Source organism: Carassius carassius, chromosome 30 (genome assembly GCF_963082965.1).
Source record: "Carassius carassius chromosome 30, fCarCar2.1, whole genome shotgun sequence".
Classification (NCBI taxonomy): domain Eukaryota; kingdom Metazoa; phylum Chordata; class Actinopteri; order Cypriniformes; family Cyprinidae; genus Carassius; species Carassius carassius.
In genome coordinates, this window is record NC_081784.1 from 20,624,701 (window position 1) to 20,644,415 (window position 19,715).

A 19,715-nucleotide genomic window follows, 5' to 3' on the forward strand; every position below is an offset into this window, starting at 1 on the left:
GCGCTATTTGAATACTGAATGGAGAATGATTGACAGCCGCAGAGGAGGGAAAACAAGGTTTCCGTAAACTTTAATTTAATGATGTAAATAGTCTTCTGCCCATAACATTAAGCTATGGAATTGCTTCAGATGACTTTCAGAAATTATAATCAGACCCAAGTCACCCAAACTGATGTGAAAAAAACGGGAGGCGCCGAAAAGCGCGATGTTTGCATCCCTGAATATGATTTAAGTGTTTGGGTGCGCTGCACTAATTTACCCGTGTAGAACGTTGCGTCACATTAGTTCTGCTTTTGGCAATCGCGTGTAAAATCATATTACTTTTTTTTTTTTTCAGCACGGGGGTGGCCACAGGGGTGGCCAGGGACATGTCTACAGAGGCACGGGCCTCCCTAGGCCTCCGTGTAGAACTGCCACTGTGTCTTCTCGCATCCCCTTATCTAGACCGAAAAGTGGCTCTTGAGCACAATGCAGAAACTCATACATACACATGCTTCTGCATGAGAGGAAATAACTCTCCATGCCATCAGATGGCATTGGTCGTTATTTAGCACTCCAAAAGAGTAACCAGAAAAGCTAGAACTGCATTATACAAAGTCTTTTTTAACTTTGTTGTTTGCTTAATTTAGTCACTTCTGTTTTTCTTCTAATGCACTGGTTCACCAAGCTGAACTGTCCATTATAGTGATCTCTCTTACCTTTGGGTTATGTTGCTGTTTTAACAACCCACTAATGGGGGTCAGACTAGGAAAACACAGCATAAGCTATGCTGACGGTCTCTCATTGACAGCCCAACATTTGTGTGTAACATCCTTCTGTAGTCGCATAAAGGCACTGTTTTCTCACTACTAAACCAATCAGCTCTATATTGGTCAACAAAGTGAATGCATGTTAGAAATTCAATAAAAACTGAATTCAGATTCTCTTAGGTACATTTTTTTCGCCCCATGCATCCCTTGTGCAAAATTCTTAATCATATGCCGACTCCTGTTGAGATTACTTTTGCCAGTTGTACAAAGGTAAATATAACAGCATACTAAGTTGGTGGTTCTAAGCCTGAATAAAGGCTGTTCACAACAAGAAAGATAATTGTAACAATGACTATATTACCATCCACATCAACGGATGATAGCTTTCTGTTTACTTTAAGCATGCGCTCAATGGTTTTAATGTTCATCAGCTGGAAAAAATCATTCTGAAAGTAATGGAGCAGTGTTGTCAACAATTTCAACAAAGGGGACCCTCAACAGAGGGTAAAACTCCTGGGAAAAAAACACAATTAGACTAATTTTGAATAGCAATTGGCTGGTTTTGCTTCACAGACCTGGCAACCCTGGACTTCACTATTCTCATATAATTCAAATGATTGTTACAGCTTTATCGTTCTTGGTGTGAATGGGTCTTAAACTATGCAGGACTAGCACCCTGATGGTAAAGTTGTTTACTCACAGATCATCTCTCACACCCCATCTAATCGATACCATTAGGGAGCTGTGGAGCGCAGGGACGGGATATGTTTCGGGGGAATTTGACAGCAATGGATTTTATTTCCATAATGGATTTGAGCTGGGGAGCAAGTGTGTGTGTGCTTGAGTAAAACACACTTTTCCTTTTACTGCACTCTAGATGAGTTTTAACCCTGACCTCGACCAGTAAGCTGATGGGCGTCTGACAACAGGCACTTTACTGATTTGCTCCTAACATTAAGGGCCCATTCACACAGGCCTCACTGTACAAGAACAGTAGCTTTGAAGGAGATCCTCGATCACTATTACCATGGCTACACCATTGACTTTTCTTCATCCTGCATGGTAAGGCTTGAGCAGAGTCAGAGGCCTGTCAAGCGCAGTGCATGTACACATACCTGAACGTCTTCACGTGTCCGTTCTTCATATCTCACCGTTCATAAGCATCAGATCGTTCCAGCAGCTTATATCTTACATCTTAAGATATGATTTCCACCCTGCTGCACCCTAACCCCCGGCCCCCCTTTCAGTGGCTTCATCTTTTGCCAATAGTGAAATAGTAACAGACTCTTTTTAACCATGCAGCGGGGAGAATACCAGGTAAACTCTTTTTACATTTACCATTCTTTCCTCCTAACTCTTTCTCCTTACTGTAATGATTTTTTTGAAGGTCCCTCTCTTCCTCCCCTGGCTACTTCAGCCGTTTCTAGCATGACTGTAGCAACATGAATAAAGGCAATAATGCTTCACAGCCAGAACGCGCTCTGAATGCAGTGTGCCCCATATTGTCGGTTGTGAATGTGCCGGACAAAGCCAATTTCAGGCTTGATGGCCACTTATCATTGCCTGAGTTTTTCCTTAAATCTATTTTTCTGGATATATTCAGGCACAAAAGATTAAAGTGAAAGAAACTGTTGAAGGTGATGTGTGGAACAAAGAGGCAAGCGCTGCATTTTAATGGACTGTGGCATGTTTTTACCGAAATCGAAACTGACATAAATCTGTATCGAACTGCTCTTCTGATATCGCTCAGGCAAATGTGTACATGTCAGTGTAATGAATGGGATGGACCCATCAAACTGGTTCTTTGTATATAATTAAGTTGATTGTAATAAGCAAGATATTGATTGAAAAGGCCACTTCTATCGTAAGAAAAGTTATAAAAAGGCTATAAAATTGGCTTTCAAAAGACAGTCCTGTATGCGCAGCACTAACCTCATTCTCTGCCCTGTGCCTTTGATAATGATGTCAGGTGGACTAAAGCTGCACCCCGGCCTGACTTACGGAGCCTCCGAAAACAGTACAGTATTCCATGTCCAAGGCCTTGTGCTTGAACAGACCGTAGCATTTAGAGACATAGCACATGGCAATTCCCTCACACTTGATCTTTTCTGACATTTCAAAATGCTCTGTTCCAAATAGGAAAGCAACTGTAAGCAACGCAAAGGCTGGCTGAAATAATTTCCAATGAAGATGGAAAGAGACACACCTGAAATTCTGGTCTCTTTGCTGCTGGTCACGATTTCTCAGCCGTTTCTAATGATTTTAGTCAAATGGTCAAATTGCATTCTGAAGCATAGCCCTGTGTCCATTGCTGGCTCTTTAGAAGCTTGGGTGGGATATCAGGACTCCAGTCGCCTGTCTTTGCATCCCTGCTCCTGTGTTGTGCTTGATGTATATTTTAGATCTTGTTGTATTTCAGAATCACTTTGTATGCATATAGAGCTTATGTAATATTGCTGCAGGGCAATGTATTACAGCAGTCTTGCTTTAGGATTACTGCATATGGGTCAATGACACAAGGCTTTTTAAAAAGATTTTTGAAGACCAGCATGAATACAAAAAGCCCATTTCTAACATGTTTTTAAAGCAAAAGATTTTTTTCTTCTCCATTTACTATGAACATTTGGTTTGTCATTGACCCTTACGTTTGATCCTGGATTGTAAACAGATGCTCCTGTTACAATGGGAAATAAGCTTTCTAATGTGTGTGATACTTACAGCGATGTACTTTCTCCTTTTCGTTTCTCATACAGGGATACTGGAATGGCCTTTTTGGACCAAACTGGTGGTGGTGGCCATAGGCTTCACTGGCGGACTGGTGTTCATGTACGTGCAATGCAAGGTCTACATGCAGTTGTGGAGGAGACTCAAGGCCTACAACAGAGTAATATATGTGCAGAACCGCCCAGAGACCTGTAAAAAGAACGTTTTTGAAAAGCCCTCACTTCTGGAGCCAAACTTGGAGAATAAAGAGGCGCTCGGGCCGGCGCAGTCGGACACAAACTCTTCCCAGTACATAGAGACAGAGGACTACAGTATGGAGATCCTGCACGTGTAACCGCTTGGACCACATATACCCCCAACTCTAGAGGACCGGCTGGGGCGTCGCATGCTCTGGGACACATGGCGATGCCACACAGCACCGGGCACAATGGACTGTCTTGAGACTGAGACTCGTTTTGTTGTTTAGATGTTATTTTCTCTTTGTTCGTTTGTCCAACCTTTTCCTGTGAGTTGTTGGCCAACCATAATGAATCCGTGTGTGCGCTAGATCTCGGCTCATTCCAATTACTGCCACTGTACTGCTGTCGTACAAGAATTGAAATCCACGGTTCGAGCTGTGTCTGTGTGGACGTGTCTGCGCTGGTTCTGATGGAGATGATGCATACAAGCACTTTTTATTTCCCTGTTCTAAAGAGCCCTGTTTTAATAATATATTCATTCCCTTTCTACATGGATAAGACATTAAAACAAACTTCAAGTTTTGCGAGCGAGATCTCCCATTTTATAGGTGCATTTGTATCTCCACAGACCCCCTCAGAAGGAACAAAAAAGGAATCTGAAGGAGCGATGACGGAACATTTACGTACTGTCATGTATCATTCCACTTCTTTTAGAAATCTATTATGACTGAGTAAATTCTGAATTTATTCTTTGTGTAACTGACATGACCTAGGCTTTATTTTATAACAGCTGATTACTAAATAATCTGGATCATCTAATTACAATATTTATCCTATCAAGGGCTAGATTTACTAAAGTGTGATGCTACAGTTCTTAGCATGTGCAAAAATGATCCCATACGGTGACTAGTTACCGGCTATGCCAATGATTTTTGCATTTGCTGAAGACTTCAGTGCATTAGTAAAAGACTTTAGTAAATCAGGCCTTAAAGTGTATGTTATGAATGTAAAGGATTCAAATTCCTCCATTCAGTGTAGCATCATGCAAGCTTTGAAATGAATCGGTCATGATTTCTGTGAAAGAGATTTACCTTTATTGTGAATTTTAACCAGTGGAAAACTTGCAAGTTCTATCCTAGATCCTACGTTTTCTGGTTTATCTCAACTTCCTGTTCTTTTATCAAATGGATTATCAAAGATCTGGCATTACTTCCGAGTTCACTTTAAACCACACCAATAACAGAAACGGCTGAAAACAATCATAGCAAATGTCCTATGGCTTGTAATTTCAGGTTTATAATTATTCTGGAATATTGTTTAGCGTTTCAATGGCTTTAAATGATGGAAAATAGCCATGTTAGTTTTGGTCTTCATTCGACTTTGATTGACATCCCCAGCAGTGATGTGCTTCTTATATACACTCTATTGTGAATGAATATTTTTCATGCTCTGATGTTCAAAAGGTACAGGATGCTTCTGCCATCTAGAGCTACTGCACAGACAATGCACATTCATCATTTTTTAACTTCTTCTGACTGGCTTTGTGCCATTTGACCAATAAAATATGCTAAATGTTCAGTTTGCTAATGGCATAGCTTTTGTATTCCTTATCAAACTTGAGTTCTAATGTTGAGTCTGTCTGTGTGCGACCAAACTAATTCTTTGGATAACGTCACAATGTATGCACTACAACAATGCATTTATGCAACCCTGTCAGCTCTGAGATCATCCAAATCAAGCCATGTTTTGTTGGAGATACGTGGAATAAAACTACTGCACTGGTTATGTGGTTTGCCAGGCCTCATATACATGTAAATCCTTACCAGCTCAGTTTAAATTCCCATAGCCTAATGAAATAAAACATTTGATCAGTTTTACAGAGATTCAATGTATACATTTCCCAAGTTTGGTTTCTTTGATAGCATATTTGTTTTGGGAGCTGGCTCCTTTTACTGTCTAGTGGTGGAAACACTTAAACACATACACATTTTCCAGAATCTCTTTTTAGCACTGCACTTCATCATATTTTGATGGATGTGTTTTAAAGTGCAGTAATAGTCTCCGTCTTAGAAGTGTTCCATGCATCAAACTGCAGTGCATTACTACTGAATTGGCTTGAACATGGATAACATGACTGTTTCTTGCATCTCCCTCTTATTTCTTGTACTTTTTCTCTAGTAGTAAATAGTTTCTCTTAGCATTTTTGCATATCTTAGCATTAAAAAACAACCAATTAAAGGAAATTAGGAAAGTTATTTTCAGCAGCCTGTTGCATCACATGTTTGCTTTTATAAATTACTGTATTAACGGGTGATTAAAACGGCCTGGATATGTTGAACGAATTATTTCCCATAGGAAAGTTAAATGATATTCTCAGTTGGTCATTTATGTGTGTCAAGGCCTTTAAGAAACTCTGTTAAATAGATGACATCAGTGGAGTTCAACAAGCATTTCACATTGTGGCTTTCTCAGTGGATAAAAACTGGTTCTGTGAAACTGAAAAGGCTGTAATCTACATGTTTGTATTTTCTCTCTGTTTCGCCTCCTTTAAACCACCGTAATCTGGTTGATTTTAGTTTCTTCTCTGAGATATGAGTGAATACATTTGTGCTGTGTTTTTAAGGGGAGTCTGAGTGGAGCAATAAAAGAAATCTTAAAGTAGCCAGTGTCGAACTACGCCGTTTATTTATGAGTATCAGTTTCTCATGTGAACCTTCCAGGGTGATGCATTTTATAATTTAATCAATTTATGCTAATTTAAATTGATTATCATCACAGTGCCAAATGCTGTTTTATTACCAGCAATTTAAGAAACTGGACAAATGTAAAGCATTAAATCCTCTTGTACTGTGCATGAGCCATGGAGCGGGAGGGAACAAAATGGGGTCATAGGGGTCAACTGGCTTTCATGTGTAATCCCATTAGCTCCATGTCTTTGCCTTTAGCTCACGCTCCGCAGGACACAGAAAGCAATGAATTTAAGACCCACATACATCATGACTAAAAAATTTTCAAATAAATCTTGTGAAATATCTACACAAACATGCATCACACTGTAAAACTCTCAAATGGTCCCTCAACACAGGAAGAGAAGAGAGGAAGTTCATTATACAGAATAAAAAGGCCCCTGAGGACTGATCTTACAGTCGACCTCCACTGCACTGACCTAAAAGCGTCTGGACTCTGATATTGTTATTATACCCTTATTTAATCTTTAGAGATTAAGAGCTCTTTTCCGAGAAAGACCTGGCCAAAATGTGACTAAATACTATAGAGACTCTTCTAAGCATTTGACTGAATTTTACCTAGATATGAAGCCAACAAACGGATTAGTGCTTTATGAAAGTTTACTATTAAAAATGGTTATTCAGATAGAAAATCTAATAAAATATGTGGAGGAAGCCTTTCCCATGAGTGCATGATTGAGAGTCTGACCTCAGCGCTCAAGGTCATAACAGAGATGTATCTGTCCTTCCTGCTGAGGATGTTCTCAGGGTCTTCACAAAATCATCCACAGTGATCGCAACACTAAATACATGCATGTTTATGAGATATTCAGCAGTACAGACATTATTCATGATTGTGAATTGTATTTTGTTTTTGTTTGTTTTTTTGGTTATGTTAAAAAAGATAAACATTTAATAGAGAACACACTGAAGTTTGCTTGTGTTATGCTGTATAGCATAACGAGTAAACAATTATTATCATTATATGAAAATTTGAATTCTTTAGGCTACATGCCAGTTACTGAAATATCTGTCAAACACTGGTATATATTCGGACACTTCATGGAGTGACAGTTTCACAGTGGCTGACATCTTCACAACACATGTTTGATAAATCAAACTTCTTTAATAACCTTTTGTCATTGTGGTCTTGGGACGATGTGTGCAGGCCTATGGTCTTTGACTCCAGACACTTTTAGATGGAAATTTGGAGAATTGGAAAAACAATATTTTTTATTTTTTATTTTTATTTAACCTTTATTTAACCAGGAAAGTCCCATTGAGGTTAAAAACCTCTTTTTCAAGGGAGTCCTGGCCAAGAGGCAGAAAAAACACAGTCAATTACATTTATAAAAGTTATAAAATACAAATAATTGAAAACATTTACAATTTAAACAGGTCATTTCTGGTTCACTCAATCTGGACTTAAAAGCATAAGTTCAGATAATTTCAAATCTTTTTGCAAAAAGTTCCATGCAGAAGGAGCGGAGTAAACAAAAGCCCTTTTTCCCAGTTCTGTACGGGCAAATGGAACAAAGAGCAGCAAGTGATCATTTGATCGCAATGAATAAGAACCAACACTTCTACATGTGATTAAACTACAGATGTAGGATGGCAAAAGACCAAGCAGTTTAAGTTTGAGTTTCTTCACAAGGTTGTCTATATGAGGCTTAAAAGTGAGAGTATCATCAAGCCAGATACCAAGGTACTTATAAGAATGAACCACCTCTATGACACTTCCAGTCAAAGTGAACACAGGAGGAGGAGCTTGAGAAACCTTCTTAGTATTACTAAACAGCATCAGTTTGGTCTTATCAGCATTGAGAACCAGTTTAAGCTGCATAAGCGTACGTTGAACCACATCAAAAGCTTTCTGCAAAGACTCCACCACTTTAGCTGGGGACGATCCAAAACAATAAATAATCGTGTCATCAGCATAGAAATGCAAATTAGCATCCAACACATTGTGGCTTAGTTCATTTATATACATAATAAACAAGAGAGGACCTAATATTGAGCCTTGTGGCACCCCCTTGTGGACCTTCACTAATGCAGAACATAGACCATCACATTTAATGCACTGAGTCCTGTCACTCAGATAATTCATGAACCAGGAAACTACACAATCAGACAATCCCAGACAAAGAAGCCTTTGCTTTAAAACAGCATGGTCCACTGTGTCAAAAGCTTTCGACAGATCAAGAAAAAGTGATGCACAGAATTGCTTTCTATCAAGAGCGACAAGTATGTCATTAATTACTTTTGTAACAGCAGTGATGGTACTGTGCTTTTTCCTGAAGCCTGACTGCAGTTTAGAAAGGAGTTCATTTGAGTATAAAAACTCTTTTATTTGGTCTGAAACAAGGGATTCAAAAAATTTTGACAAAGCACACAAATTAGATATAGGCCGATAGTTAGTTAAAACTGCTGGATAACCTCCTTTAAACAAGGGAGTAACAAAAGCTGACTTCCAAACTGATGGTATTTCATTGTTTTGAATTGACAGATTAAAAAGAATTGTAAGGGGCTCTGCAACAAAATCAGCCGCCTTTTTCAAAAAGTAAGGGTCTATTAAATCTGGTCCAGGAGGTTTTCTGTGATCTAACGTTTTAAGAGCTCCATGCACCTGCTGCACAGTAAAAGAAACAAAATTAAAAGGCTCTCCAGAAAACACTGAGGAGTATGTGCATGGAGTGATAGCGACTACTCCTGTCGACTCGGACAGAGAACCAACTGATACAAAATGCTCATTAAAGCAATTTAAGACATCAACTTTTTTAAGACAAATTTTGGGAGGGACAAATTTTGGGAGGGCTTCATTACTTTTATTCACAGAAAGAGACTTGATGACTTTCCAAAATTTCTGTGGATTATTGAGGTTTTCACTTGTGACTGATAAATAATATTCTGATTTAGCCTTTTTGATAAGAGGTACATTTATTTCTTAGTTGTCTGAAAATGGACCAGTCAGTGGCAGAATCACCATTTCTAGCTTTAGCCCATGCCACATTTCGCTGATGGATAATGTCTGACCACTCTGGAGAAAACCAAGGGTTTTCCCGTCCCTTCACTCTGTGCTTTGTCCAAGGAGCATGTTTATTTACAATTTTCTCAAATTTCTTCCTTAAAAAGTGTCCAGGCAAGCTCAACATCAGGCAACAGGCCTAGCTGTCCCAAGTTAATCAAAGATAGATCATGATGATAGGCTTGTTCATTAAAGTTTTTCAAATTCCTCTTTCTAATAATTTGCGATTTACATTTGGGTATTTTACTGCCTCTCGAAGTAGCAATAACACAATGATCACTCAGATCATTACAAAAGACACCCATGGATAAAAATCTATGAGGGAAATTTGTTAGAATCAAGTCGATTAAAGTAGATTTATCTGGATTTTTGAGATTAGGCCTTGTAGGTACATTTACCAACTGGCTAAGACTGACAGAATCACAGAAAGATTTAAATTCATCAGAAACAACATTTAGCCAGTCACAATTCAATTCCCCGGCCAGTAAAAGTTCCCTATAGTTTAATCTGGACAAAAGAAGCTTTAAAGATGATAAAGCCTCCTTGGAGGCCGATGGAGGTCTATAACACCCCACAACAGTTATTGAAAGGGACTTAAATATTTCAACATTTAAGGCCCAAAACTTTTTTTTTTAAGGCCAAAACCATTTGCTTACAGAGAGACTCAGACAGAACAACTGATGCACCAAATCTTGACTTAACATAGATAGCTACGCCACCACCTTTCTTTGGCCTGTCACTGCGAAAAACATTATACCCATGCACATAAAAAATAGAGTTCCCTGTTGTGCCCGGACCTTAGCAAAACTTTTGAAACATCACCGCATAAGGAATGGAACAAACTCGCTTTTTTACGTGAACAACTTTAGAAGTGCTTTAGAAGCCCCGAGAGGACAGTGAAGGCATCGCTCAGCAGCACTGACATCACTTCAGCTGAAGTGAACTGAAAGACACTCAAAGAACGCTCTGTGATTTCTGCAGATAAATAACCACTTGTTCTGTATTTTAATTCGATGTTAATAGCTTCAGAATTATGACTCAGTCGTTTACAGTAAAACGAAGCACACTTTCTTTTTCACTTACATTGAAATGAAAACCAGGAAGTAGTGCTGATTAAAACATACCCCCCCCCCCCCCACCTTTTCCTTTTTTTTTTTTGCTAATTGAAATAAAGCTGAAATAAAAATACATTAAAATATTAGATTTTATTAAATTAAAATTTTCATTATTTTAAAATTAAATGTATGAATTTTATGTTTAATGAAAAACATAAAAATGATAAGTTCTAAGTTCTAAGATCTATAATTACTAAAACAGAAATAAATAAATCAAAGATAAGTAAAAAAAAAAAAATATATATATATATATATAATGTGTGTGTGTATGTGTATGTGTATGTGTGTGTGTGTGTGTGTGTGTGTGTGTGTGTGTGTGTACATATATACAGTACAGACCAAAAGTTTGGAAACATTACTATTTTTAATGTTTTTGAAAGAAGTTTCTTCTGCTCATCAAGCCTGAATTTATTTGATCAAAAATACAGAAAAAAACAGTAATATTGTGAAATATTATTACAACTTAAAATAACAGTTTTCTATTTGAATATACTTTAAAATTATTCAACATCATTACTCCAGCCTTCAGTGTCACATGTAACATCCAGTCTATCACATGATCATTTAGAAATCATTCTAATATTCTGATTTATTATGAGTGTTGGAAACAGTTCTGCTGTCTAATATATTTGATGAATAAAAGGTTAAAAAGAACTGCATTTATTCAAAATAAAAATAACATTTCTAATAATATGTATTCTAATAATATATTTTCTTTACTATCACTTTTTATCAATTTAACACATCCTTGCTGAATAAAAGTTTTGATTTTATAAAAAAAAGAAAGAAAAAAAATTACTGACCCCAAATTACTGACCAGTAGTGTATATTATTACAAAATATTTATTTTTTAAAAACATAGCTTCTTTTTTTTTTTACTTTTTATTCATCAAAGTATCCTAAGAAAGTATCACATGTTCTGAAAAAATATTAAGCAGCAGAACTGTTTCCAACTTTGATAATGAATCATCATATTAGAATGATTTCTAAAGCATCATGTGATAATGATCCTAAAAATTCAGTTTTTCATCACAGAAATAAATGATCATTTAAAGTATAATAAATTTAAAAACAATTATTTTAAATTGTAATAATATATCACAATATTACATTTTTCATTTTTTGCATTTTTGATCAAATAAATGCAGGCTTGATGAGCAGAAGAAACTTCTTTCAAAAACATTAAAAATAGTAATGTTTCCAAACTTTTGGTCTGTACTGTATATATATATATATATATATATATATATATATATATATATATATATATATATAAACATGAAAAATCACAACACAATTATTCAGAGCTAAATTTAAAATGAAAATCGAAAATATATAATAAATTCAAAATATGAATTCCCTTGATCAAACCGTGAGTCTTCCCTAAATGTTGTTCAATAATAATAATATAATGATATATAATGATTATGATAATAATAATTATTATAAACATGGTTATTATTATGTAATATTATTAATAATTGATATTAAATTATATTTATTATATTATATTAATAATATAAAATTTGTTTTTGTTGTTGGTGGATTTTAAATATAAAACGTAGTGAAACGATTTATGTGTCAGGTCTTGGTACTTTTTGAACATTTCCAGCACATTTTAACAATACCGTGATAATGCTGATAAACGTGCTAATTTTGGTCACTTTAGTCGTTATAATACATTTTCATACCATTTAAGCTCTAATAAAATTTCTTGAAATTGTGATTTTTGAGTCATGGGATATTTTCTATATTGGCAACGTGAATAGAAGCACTTGGCTGTAAGCATTTACCATCAGGCACCGATGGGGCAGCCTGGGGTCCTTGAGCAGGAGGTTGTCGGCACGGGTGTGTTACATTACAGTCTCCTTCAGTTCGCCCTCCAACCGGCCGGTCATCGCACACTGGCTCAGCGCTGGGAATAAGTTCAACAGTCGCGCCTGAATAACCTCACGCTACTCATTTTAACAGGTACGTCAGTGAGCAACGCAGAAATCATAAACCGCGAACATTTCAGCTTTGGAGCTGTCAAATTGCATGCGTTCTCCCTAGTGCTAGTGCTAGCGCGTTAGCTCGCGTTAGCTGAATCACCCAGAGCTGGGACTCTCGGCCTGCTGTACTGTCACAGACAGACAGACGCAGCAGCCCGCGGTCTGAGATCATGAGCACAGGTCTTCGGCTCTCCAGCCTCCTCTGTAGCGTGGCTTCACTCACAGATCTCCGACTCAGTGCTGGGCTTCCCGCAGCTCACATGAGGGCTGGAGCCGCCTGATCCGTGTCCCACCGATCATTTCTACTGCTCTTAATTTCTGTGTTTTAATCACAGTTCGTGCCTTACTTCTTTCTGATTTCGTTTAAAGTCGTGAGTTTGTCCGTCGGCGCAGTGCGGGTTTCCTGTGGTTTCTGAAAATGAGGAAGGAGATCCGCAGTCACCATTGCCCTTACTATGCCCTTTCTAATGAATCAGTTCTCAGACCAGTCTATTAATTGAGCAGACTTTACTATAAATCTATAAGGTTCCTGCACAAGAGGATACCTTTTTTATTTCATAGAAATGAATACTCCCTTGTTGTTTTTTACTACAGAAGAACTAACGTTAGTCAGGAATTGTTTCAATGGTGTAGGAGTATTTCTAAAGCAGTGGTGATGTGATGTAGTTCTTCTTGAGAAGAAAGACATGGAAACGCCTGTCATGACTTCAGGGCCAGACTTTCCTTTAACTGTTCTGTATGGGAAAGGTCACAGTGATGTTTTATATTTAGAGTAAGTTATAGCCTATTCTCTCTTTGGAAATGTGATTTTAGTATATGTCCAAATATTTGTTGTCTGATGATTATTTATATATATATATATATATATATATATATATATATATATATGGTCTTCCAGTCTGCTCAGTTTGTTTAATGACTCCTTTTTAAAGCTTGGACTCACTAGGAGACCAGCTAGACCAGGCTAAACCAGTTAAGACCAGCAAACAATCTTAGGCTGGTTTTACTTTTTTTCCATTGTTCTTTTTAACAGGGGATGGTTCACCTTCACTTGCTGGTCCCCATTGACTTGCGTAGTTTTTCTTTTTCTTTTTTTCCATACTATAGTATGGAAGTCAATCAGCTACGGAAGGAGAACTATCTCTTTAAGAACCGTTCAAAAGTCTAACCCTAAGGGTATGGTCTCTGTTATTTATTTATTTATGAATTGATTCATTTGAGATGTAATAATAAAATGTGAAAATCTTGCATGTCACATTACACTTTTCAGTGCATTTCATGTACTTCATTTTCATATGCATGCAAATACTCAATACCAGAAACACAAGCACGAAAAACAAACTTGAACTTTGGAGTACAGAGTGGGGATTTTGTACAGTTTTACATTTTGGATTTATTATTATTTGTTAAATGCCACTGAGCATGACATCATATCACAATCTTCGCAGTGTCCAAAGAAACGGAGTGCTCAAAGTCTAGTGTGACCACCTTTTTACTGGGGCTAGAATATATTTAGATTTTATGTAACATCTTCATAATTTAGCATTTTGATTGGTTGTCTTTTTTCCATTAGTGTATAATGCATTGTGATTGGTCTCTTACTTACAATTCCATGATGAACTCAGCATTTCCTGGATGTAACTGCAAACACATTATTCAGACCTTACACTAAAGCCTAGGTATTTTTTTCTTTTAATCATCTCCACACCCTTGCCTCCTCACCTTCCCACCTTCTTCAGTTTTATTGCTATAATTGCCTCTCATGTTGACTTGTGCACATGCTCCACTCTTGTAGATGAGTGTGGAATGAGTCAGTGCGTCACTTCCTGACTCGGTGACTCAGTTAGGAGTGGCCTGCTGTCAGTCCAGATTAGCTGGAGCAGAGCAGCTGCATTCAGACGGGGTCATTTATCAAAGTGATATGACACTGGCTCACTATGATTAACCATGGAAAGCTAGAGATACCATAGACCGCCCAAAACGTCCCACCGCTTTATTTCAAATGGCTCAGATCAGTTGTAACTGTGTGAATGTGTTGGCCTGCTTCTACACAGCTCTATTAGTTATGCTTTTCTTCTGAGTCTGACACACTATTTTTTTTTTTTTAATAGATAAAATGGCAGTTCCCCCAACATATGCTGATCTTGGCAAGTCTGCCAAAGACATCTTCAACAAAGGATATGGTAATGTATCTAATAATCCACTACATCATGTGAAAAATCCCCATTAGTTGTCAGTTAAGGTTATAATTGTTTCCTTTGGTTTGTTTTCTGAAAGGATTCGGTATGGTGAAGCTCGATGTCAAGACAAAATCAGCCAGTGGAGTGGTGAGACTTTTCATTAAATGTGTTTGTGATTGAAAATGCATAAGCCAGCTCTATGTCCAGTGCAAATACATTTGTTTCTGCATTTTTTAGATGGGTTTTATCTGAAGCGACAAAAAGGAACAAAAGCAATTTGTCAAAGAGCCAAAAATATTTGTAATGTACAAAGCCAGGTTTATTGGGAGACTAGATTAGGAAGCAAGCTAGAAGAGAGGAAATAAAAGTATAGCTGTAACCTGTTTCTTATTTTGGTACTTAATGCTTAAAACAATACACCTGCTTCATGAATATGTCACTGATATTTCTCTTTAATACCTCTGTAGGAATTCAAGACCTCTGGTTCCTCCAACACGGACACCAACAAAGTGGTGGGCAGCCTGGAAACCAAATACAAGAGGTCTGAGTATGGGCTGACCTTCACAGAGAAGTGGAATACTGACAACACCCTGGGCACAGAGATCGTCATCGAAGACCAGGTCTGAATCTGTTTTCAATCACTTGACGATGATGAATCAAGGTGCAGGTGTTTTAGCATGAATAAAAACGCTCTTTATCACTTTTTCAGATTACAAAGGGACTGAAGTTGACCTTTGACACAACCTTCTCACCAAACACAGGGTACTTTTTTATTTGTCTTCATCGAAAAGCTTCAGATTTGGTTTGAAGCACAGATTTGTCTCAGGGGAGATGAGGGACGGTATGTTGTGTCATGGCGGCCCCCGTAACTCAATATCGTACTGAGCAATTCAAGTGTCACCATGTGACAGAGTTAGCTCTGTTTTGTTGTGCATTGATGCATATTTCAAGGTTACTTTGACACAAGCTGTTCTGAGAACTGTAAATGGGTCGGTCAGGAGAGAGTGGCACCTGTCTGGTGTCGTTGGGGTCTGTGCTCTCAGATGACAGAATTGCTGACATGGCCTTCACTGATGTATAGGCTCATGTAGCTCATGACAGGGGCTTTGGATCATGTAGCAGAGTCTTAAAGAGCAGCGTTTGTCTCCGAGCAAGATCAATGGATTTAATCTCCTACTGAAACAGTGTAAAAGTTTGGGTTCAGTTTTTCATCATAGTCTTTTATTCTCACCAAGGCTGCATCCATTTGATTAAACATACAGCCAAAGAGTCATTTTATAAAATTGTTACGAATTAAAAGAACTGTTTCTCTTGTAATATATTTTATAATTGACATTATTTAAATACAACTAAAAGAGATGGTCTAGATTCAGCTATACGTCACTTGTTTTTATGTTATCTAAAGAAGAAGATTATATATAATATATATTTTAAGAGTGGTTTGATAGTTCAAATACACTTTGAGAGTCATTTGTTAAACTAATTGCATCACTCGTTTGATGGAAAAGAGTATTAACAGTTCAAACAGTTTATATTTCTGCAGACTGGAATTTTGGTTTATAGGTAGTCAAAATGCAAATAATCCATATGTTTTAAATGCCTTTTATAAACAAATGTGATTCCACTAAATATGATTCTAAGTCCTGTTTACTTTCCCTCATGAACAGAAAAAAGAGCGGAAAAGTCAAGACCGCATACAAGCGGGAGTACGTCAACCTGGGCTGTGACGTTGACTTTGACTTTGCCGGTCCAACCATCCACGGCGCTGCAGTGGTCGGCTATGAGGGATGGCTCGCCGGTTACCAGATGTCCTTCGACACTGCCAAGTCCAAGATGACCCAGAACAACTTTGCTGTAGGCTACAAAACCGGAGACTTCCAGCTGCACACTAACGTGTAAGTCCTGAAGCATCACTAAATCATTCTGAGTGCATGAGACTGGGACCTGGTTTACTTTAGTGGGGAGGAGTGTTGATATAGTGAGAATTGATGTACACAGAGACAGAGTTTGCTTAGACGTCAGAAATTTTACTGCATGTTGTCCCCGGAATGACACATTACTTGTCCCTTATTATGCCATATAGACATGGACAATCTGGACAGGATTATAAAATCATGATTTTTCTTTTCATGCCTACAAATATAACGAATAATACAATTAAGTTATGCAGTAAATGTCATTTTTGATTGTTCTTGAAAATATTTAAAGCAATAGCTCTTTGTGAGTGATCTCGGTAAAATGACAAGAAATTGCGAGAAAAGTCATTTGTATAAGCATCCAGGAGTTAATGTGCGACTGTTTGATTGATTGATTTGAGATTTCAGGACAAGTTGTTTTTTCATAATGATCTAGTCTTAATGATTCTTAATTTGTGTGTCCCTGCAGTAATGATGGCTCAGAGTTTGGTGGCTCCATCTACCAGAAAGTGAGTGATAAGCTGGAGACGGCTGTGAATCTGGCCTGGACAGCAGGAAGCAACAGCACACGCTTCGGGATTGCTGCCAAGTATCAGCTGGACAAAGACGCTTCCATCAGTGTGAGTAAACTCGCAATTGCTTTTACACAAATCACAAGTTTCAGAAGTAGGCAACTGCTTGTTTTTGCATCTGATCCCATAAAATACAATTTCTCAATGTACTTTTCCTATAATAATAAAGGGTTTAGGGATAAATAGAATTATTAATTGATATTATCAATTTGCACTCTCCTTTATACCACCGGTTATCAATTCTGTTCCTGGGGACCCACTGCTTTGCACTTTTTGTATGTCTCTCTTATTTGACACACTTGGTTCAGTTTGTGGAGCTCTCTCCTAATGAGCTGATGATCTGTGTTAAATAAGCGATGCATATAAAATGATGCAGAGCAGTGGGTCCACTGGAACGGAATTGAGAACCACAGGTTTATAGCAGTGTAAGGTGCACTTACACTGTGATTAAATTTACCAGCCAAAGCCGAAAAGGATGAGTAACCTTTTTTTATCTGGCATCTTACAAAACAAACAGTCATTGTCTTGCACCATGATCTATATTTAGAGGAAATATAGTGACAGTGTATTTACACAAGCATTACAGTAAAAGGGCACAATGCATTCCATGCTCAAATGATGATCAGTAGCTCTCCTACACAGACAATGACAAAGTTTAAAGATATTGTGATGCAAAACAAACAAACAAAAAAAGCCCCAGAGTCAACACAGATTTTCTGAGAGGCGACATACACTGGTACAGCTTTTATATCGATTCTATACACTGAATTTAGCATCCACTCACAGTAACTTTTAAAAGATTTGTGCCCCTATGCTGCCGAGCATCCGATGGCAACTCTGAATCGAATTGTGAAGATTCCCAGCACTAATAAAAGTACAGCATCTGTTTAGTAATGTGTTTGTGATTTGAATGTTACATTTGGCTTTGCATGTGAGCATTATGTCACTATTTTCCTCTCTATTCGACAGGCTAAAGTGAATAACACCAGCCTTGTTGGTGTCGGTTATACTCAGACTCTGAGACCAGGTACAGTGATGAGTTTCTCTAGATGAATTTCCTGTATTATTATTTACACTTGAGAACTCGCTAGTGAAAGGCATTGATTTGTTTTGTATCTCACAATTGTTTTATAGTTGGTAACATCTGTCCACAAAACAATATGATTCACTTCAGCTTTGGAGACTGATAAAATTGCTTAGAAATGCAACCCATTTATGTGGATAAGCTGATGTAAAAGCTGCAGTGAGTAAATTTGTGATGGTTTTTCAGGTATCAAGTTGACCCTGTCGGCCCTGGTTGATGGAAAGAGCATCAATTCCGGTGGCCACAAGCTGGGCTTGGGCCTGGAGCTGGAGGCCTAAACCTGCTCCTGCTTAACGTCAGGGACAAGGGAATATCAGAGAAATCTGGCCTTAAATCTAACTCCAACAGCAACCAGCAGGGGGATTCCAGATGAGATGAGACGCGTGTAAAGGCTCATCAAAAGCGATCATGTTTCTTTTTGTCACCACCTGGTCCTCATGCCCTTGTTTGTTTTTCAATTGTAGTTGTTCTCTTATAGACATTCTGCTACAAATCAACTTCTTCATCTCTCTCCAGCACTGCCACAGTAATGATATACTCTTTGGGACGGAGGGCGTCTGTGGCTTTCTGTTGTGTTCCCTTCTCAGTTAGCCGGTGGTGGGTTTGGGGCGGATTTGTGACAAAACTGTCTCTGATTTCATCATTTGTATTGTATCTGATATTCCTTAGTCGTCTGAATGCGATTCAAGCCACCACTTAACTCGATATTAAAGGTTAACCCTGCTATTATTTAAATACTGTTATACTGTTTTCTTCTTTCCATGCACGCAACGACAAGCTTAAGCAGTTTATTTTTCCTTCGGCAGCCATCCAAAGTAACCGTTGTATGTGAAGTCTGCCCTTGAACTGAGCAGTTTTTGGGTAGCCCAATGGGGGTAGCCCCTGTACTGGCATTTCTGGTCTTTTATTTTCGTTTGCAGCACAGACGACTATCTGTGGCTCACCGTGATGGCAGAGCGGGTCTTGTGGGTGTGGTTTGAGTTCAGTACCCTTTGCTCCTAAATCCCTGAGATCATGCATTCACAACACCTGAGAGGTCCTTATGTGTATGTTTGAACTTTTCAATAAACTATTTGAATTCATCTGATATTTTTTGCTGCTTACAAAGCAGATTGGTTCTCATGCCATAAAGTCTAGCTCAGAACTATATTAGACCTAAAATGCTGCAGAGGAACAACAGTGCTTAATGTAAATACTCTTACACAGCTAAATTAACAGGCTTATTCGCAAATGGCAGAAGAAAAGCATCACATATCTTTGACAGAATACAAGGAAAAAATTGTCTGAAAGAGTTTGTATGACCTGAGTGGAAACCGTTATTAAAACTAGAATGTACTCAGCAGTTTTACATTTTTGTGTAATTCGTGCAACAAAGACAATTTAAGTCATTTATTATGGTTTAATACAACTTTAATTTAATGTGGGTTCACTGTTACTGGGAAATTTCACTTCTA

At 37.8% G+C, this 19,715-nt stretch overlaps 2 protein-coding genes across 8 annotated transcripts in view; both read left to right on the forward strand.

Annotated features, from left to right (window-relative positions):
* The window catches only part of LOC132110875 (E3 ubiquitin-protein ligase MARCHF8-like), a 102,946-nt gene extending 98,068 nt beyond the window's left edge, over nt 1–4,878 (forward strand). For 4 of the 7 annotated variants that reach the window (XM_059517909.1, XM_059517910.1, XM_059517911.1 and 1 more), the window contains 2 exons: nt 2,052–2,066; nt 3,503–4,878. In XM_059517909.1, coding sequence (XP_059373892.1) covers nt 2,052–2,066; nt 3,503–3,807 — 320 coding nt within the window. In that variant the 3' untranslated portion in view covers nt 3,808–4,878. Of the gene's footprint in view, nt 1–2,051; nt 2,067–2,718; nt 2,767–3,502 lie in introns of all 7 variants that reach the window. The other 3 variants (XM_059517912.1, XM_059517914.1, XM_059517915.1) reach the window with 2 other exon arrangements.
* A 7,452-nt stretch (nt 4,879–12,330) lies between these two features.
* LOC132110873 (voltage-dependent anion-selective channel protein 2) lies at nt 12,331–19,343 on the forward strand. The gene is made up of 9 exons (XM_059517906.1): nt 12,331–12,489; nt 14,621–14,692; nt 14,787–14,836; nt 15,157–15,309; nt 15,399–15,451; nt 16,357–16,584; nt 17,075–17,225; nt 18,147–18,204; nt 18,448–19,343. The coding sequence occupies exons 2-9, from the start codon at nt 14,626–14,628 to the stop codon at nt 18,537–18,539; spliced, it is 852 nt and encodes a 283-aa protein (XP_059373889.1). The 5' UTR covers nt 12,331–12,489; nt 14,621–14,625; the 3' UTR covers nt 18,540–19,343.
* Nucleotides 19,344–19,715: the final 372 nt, after the last annotated feature.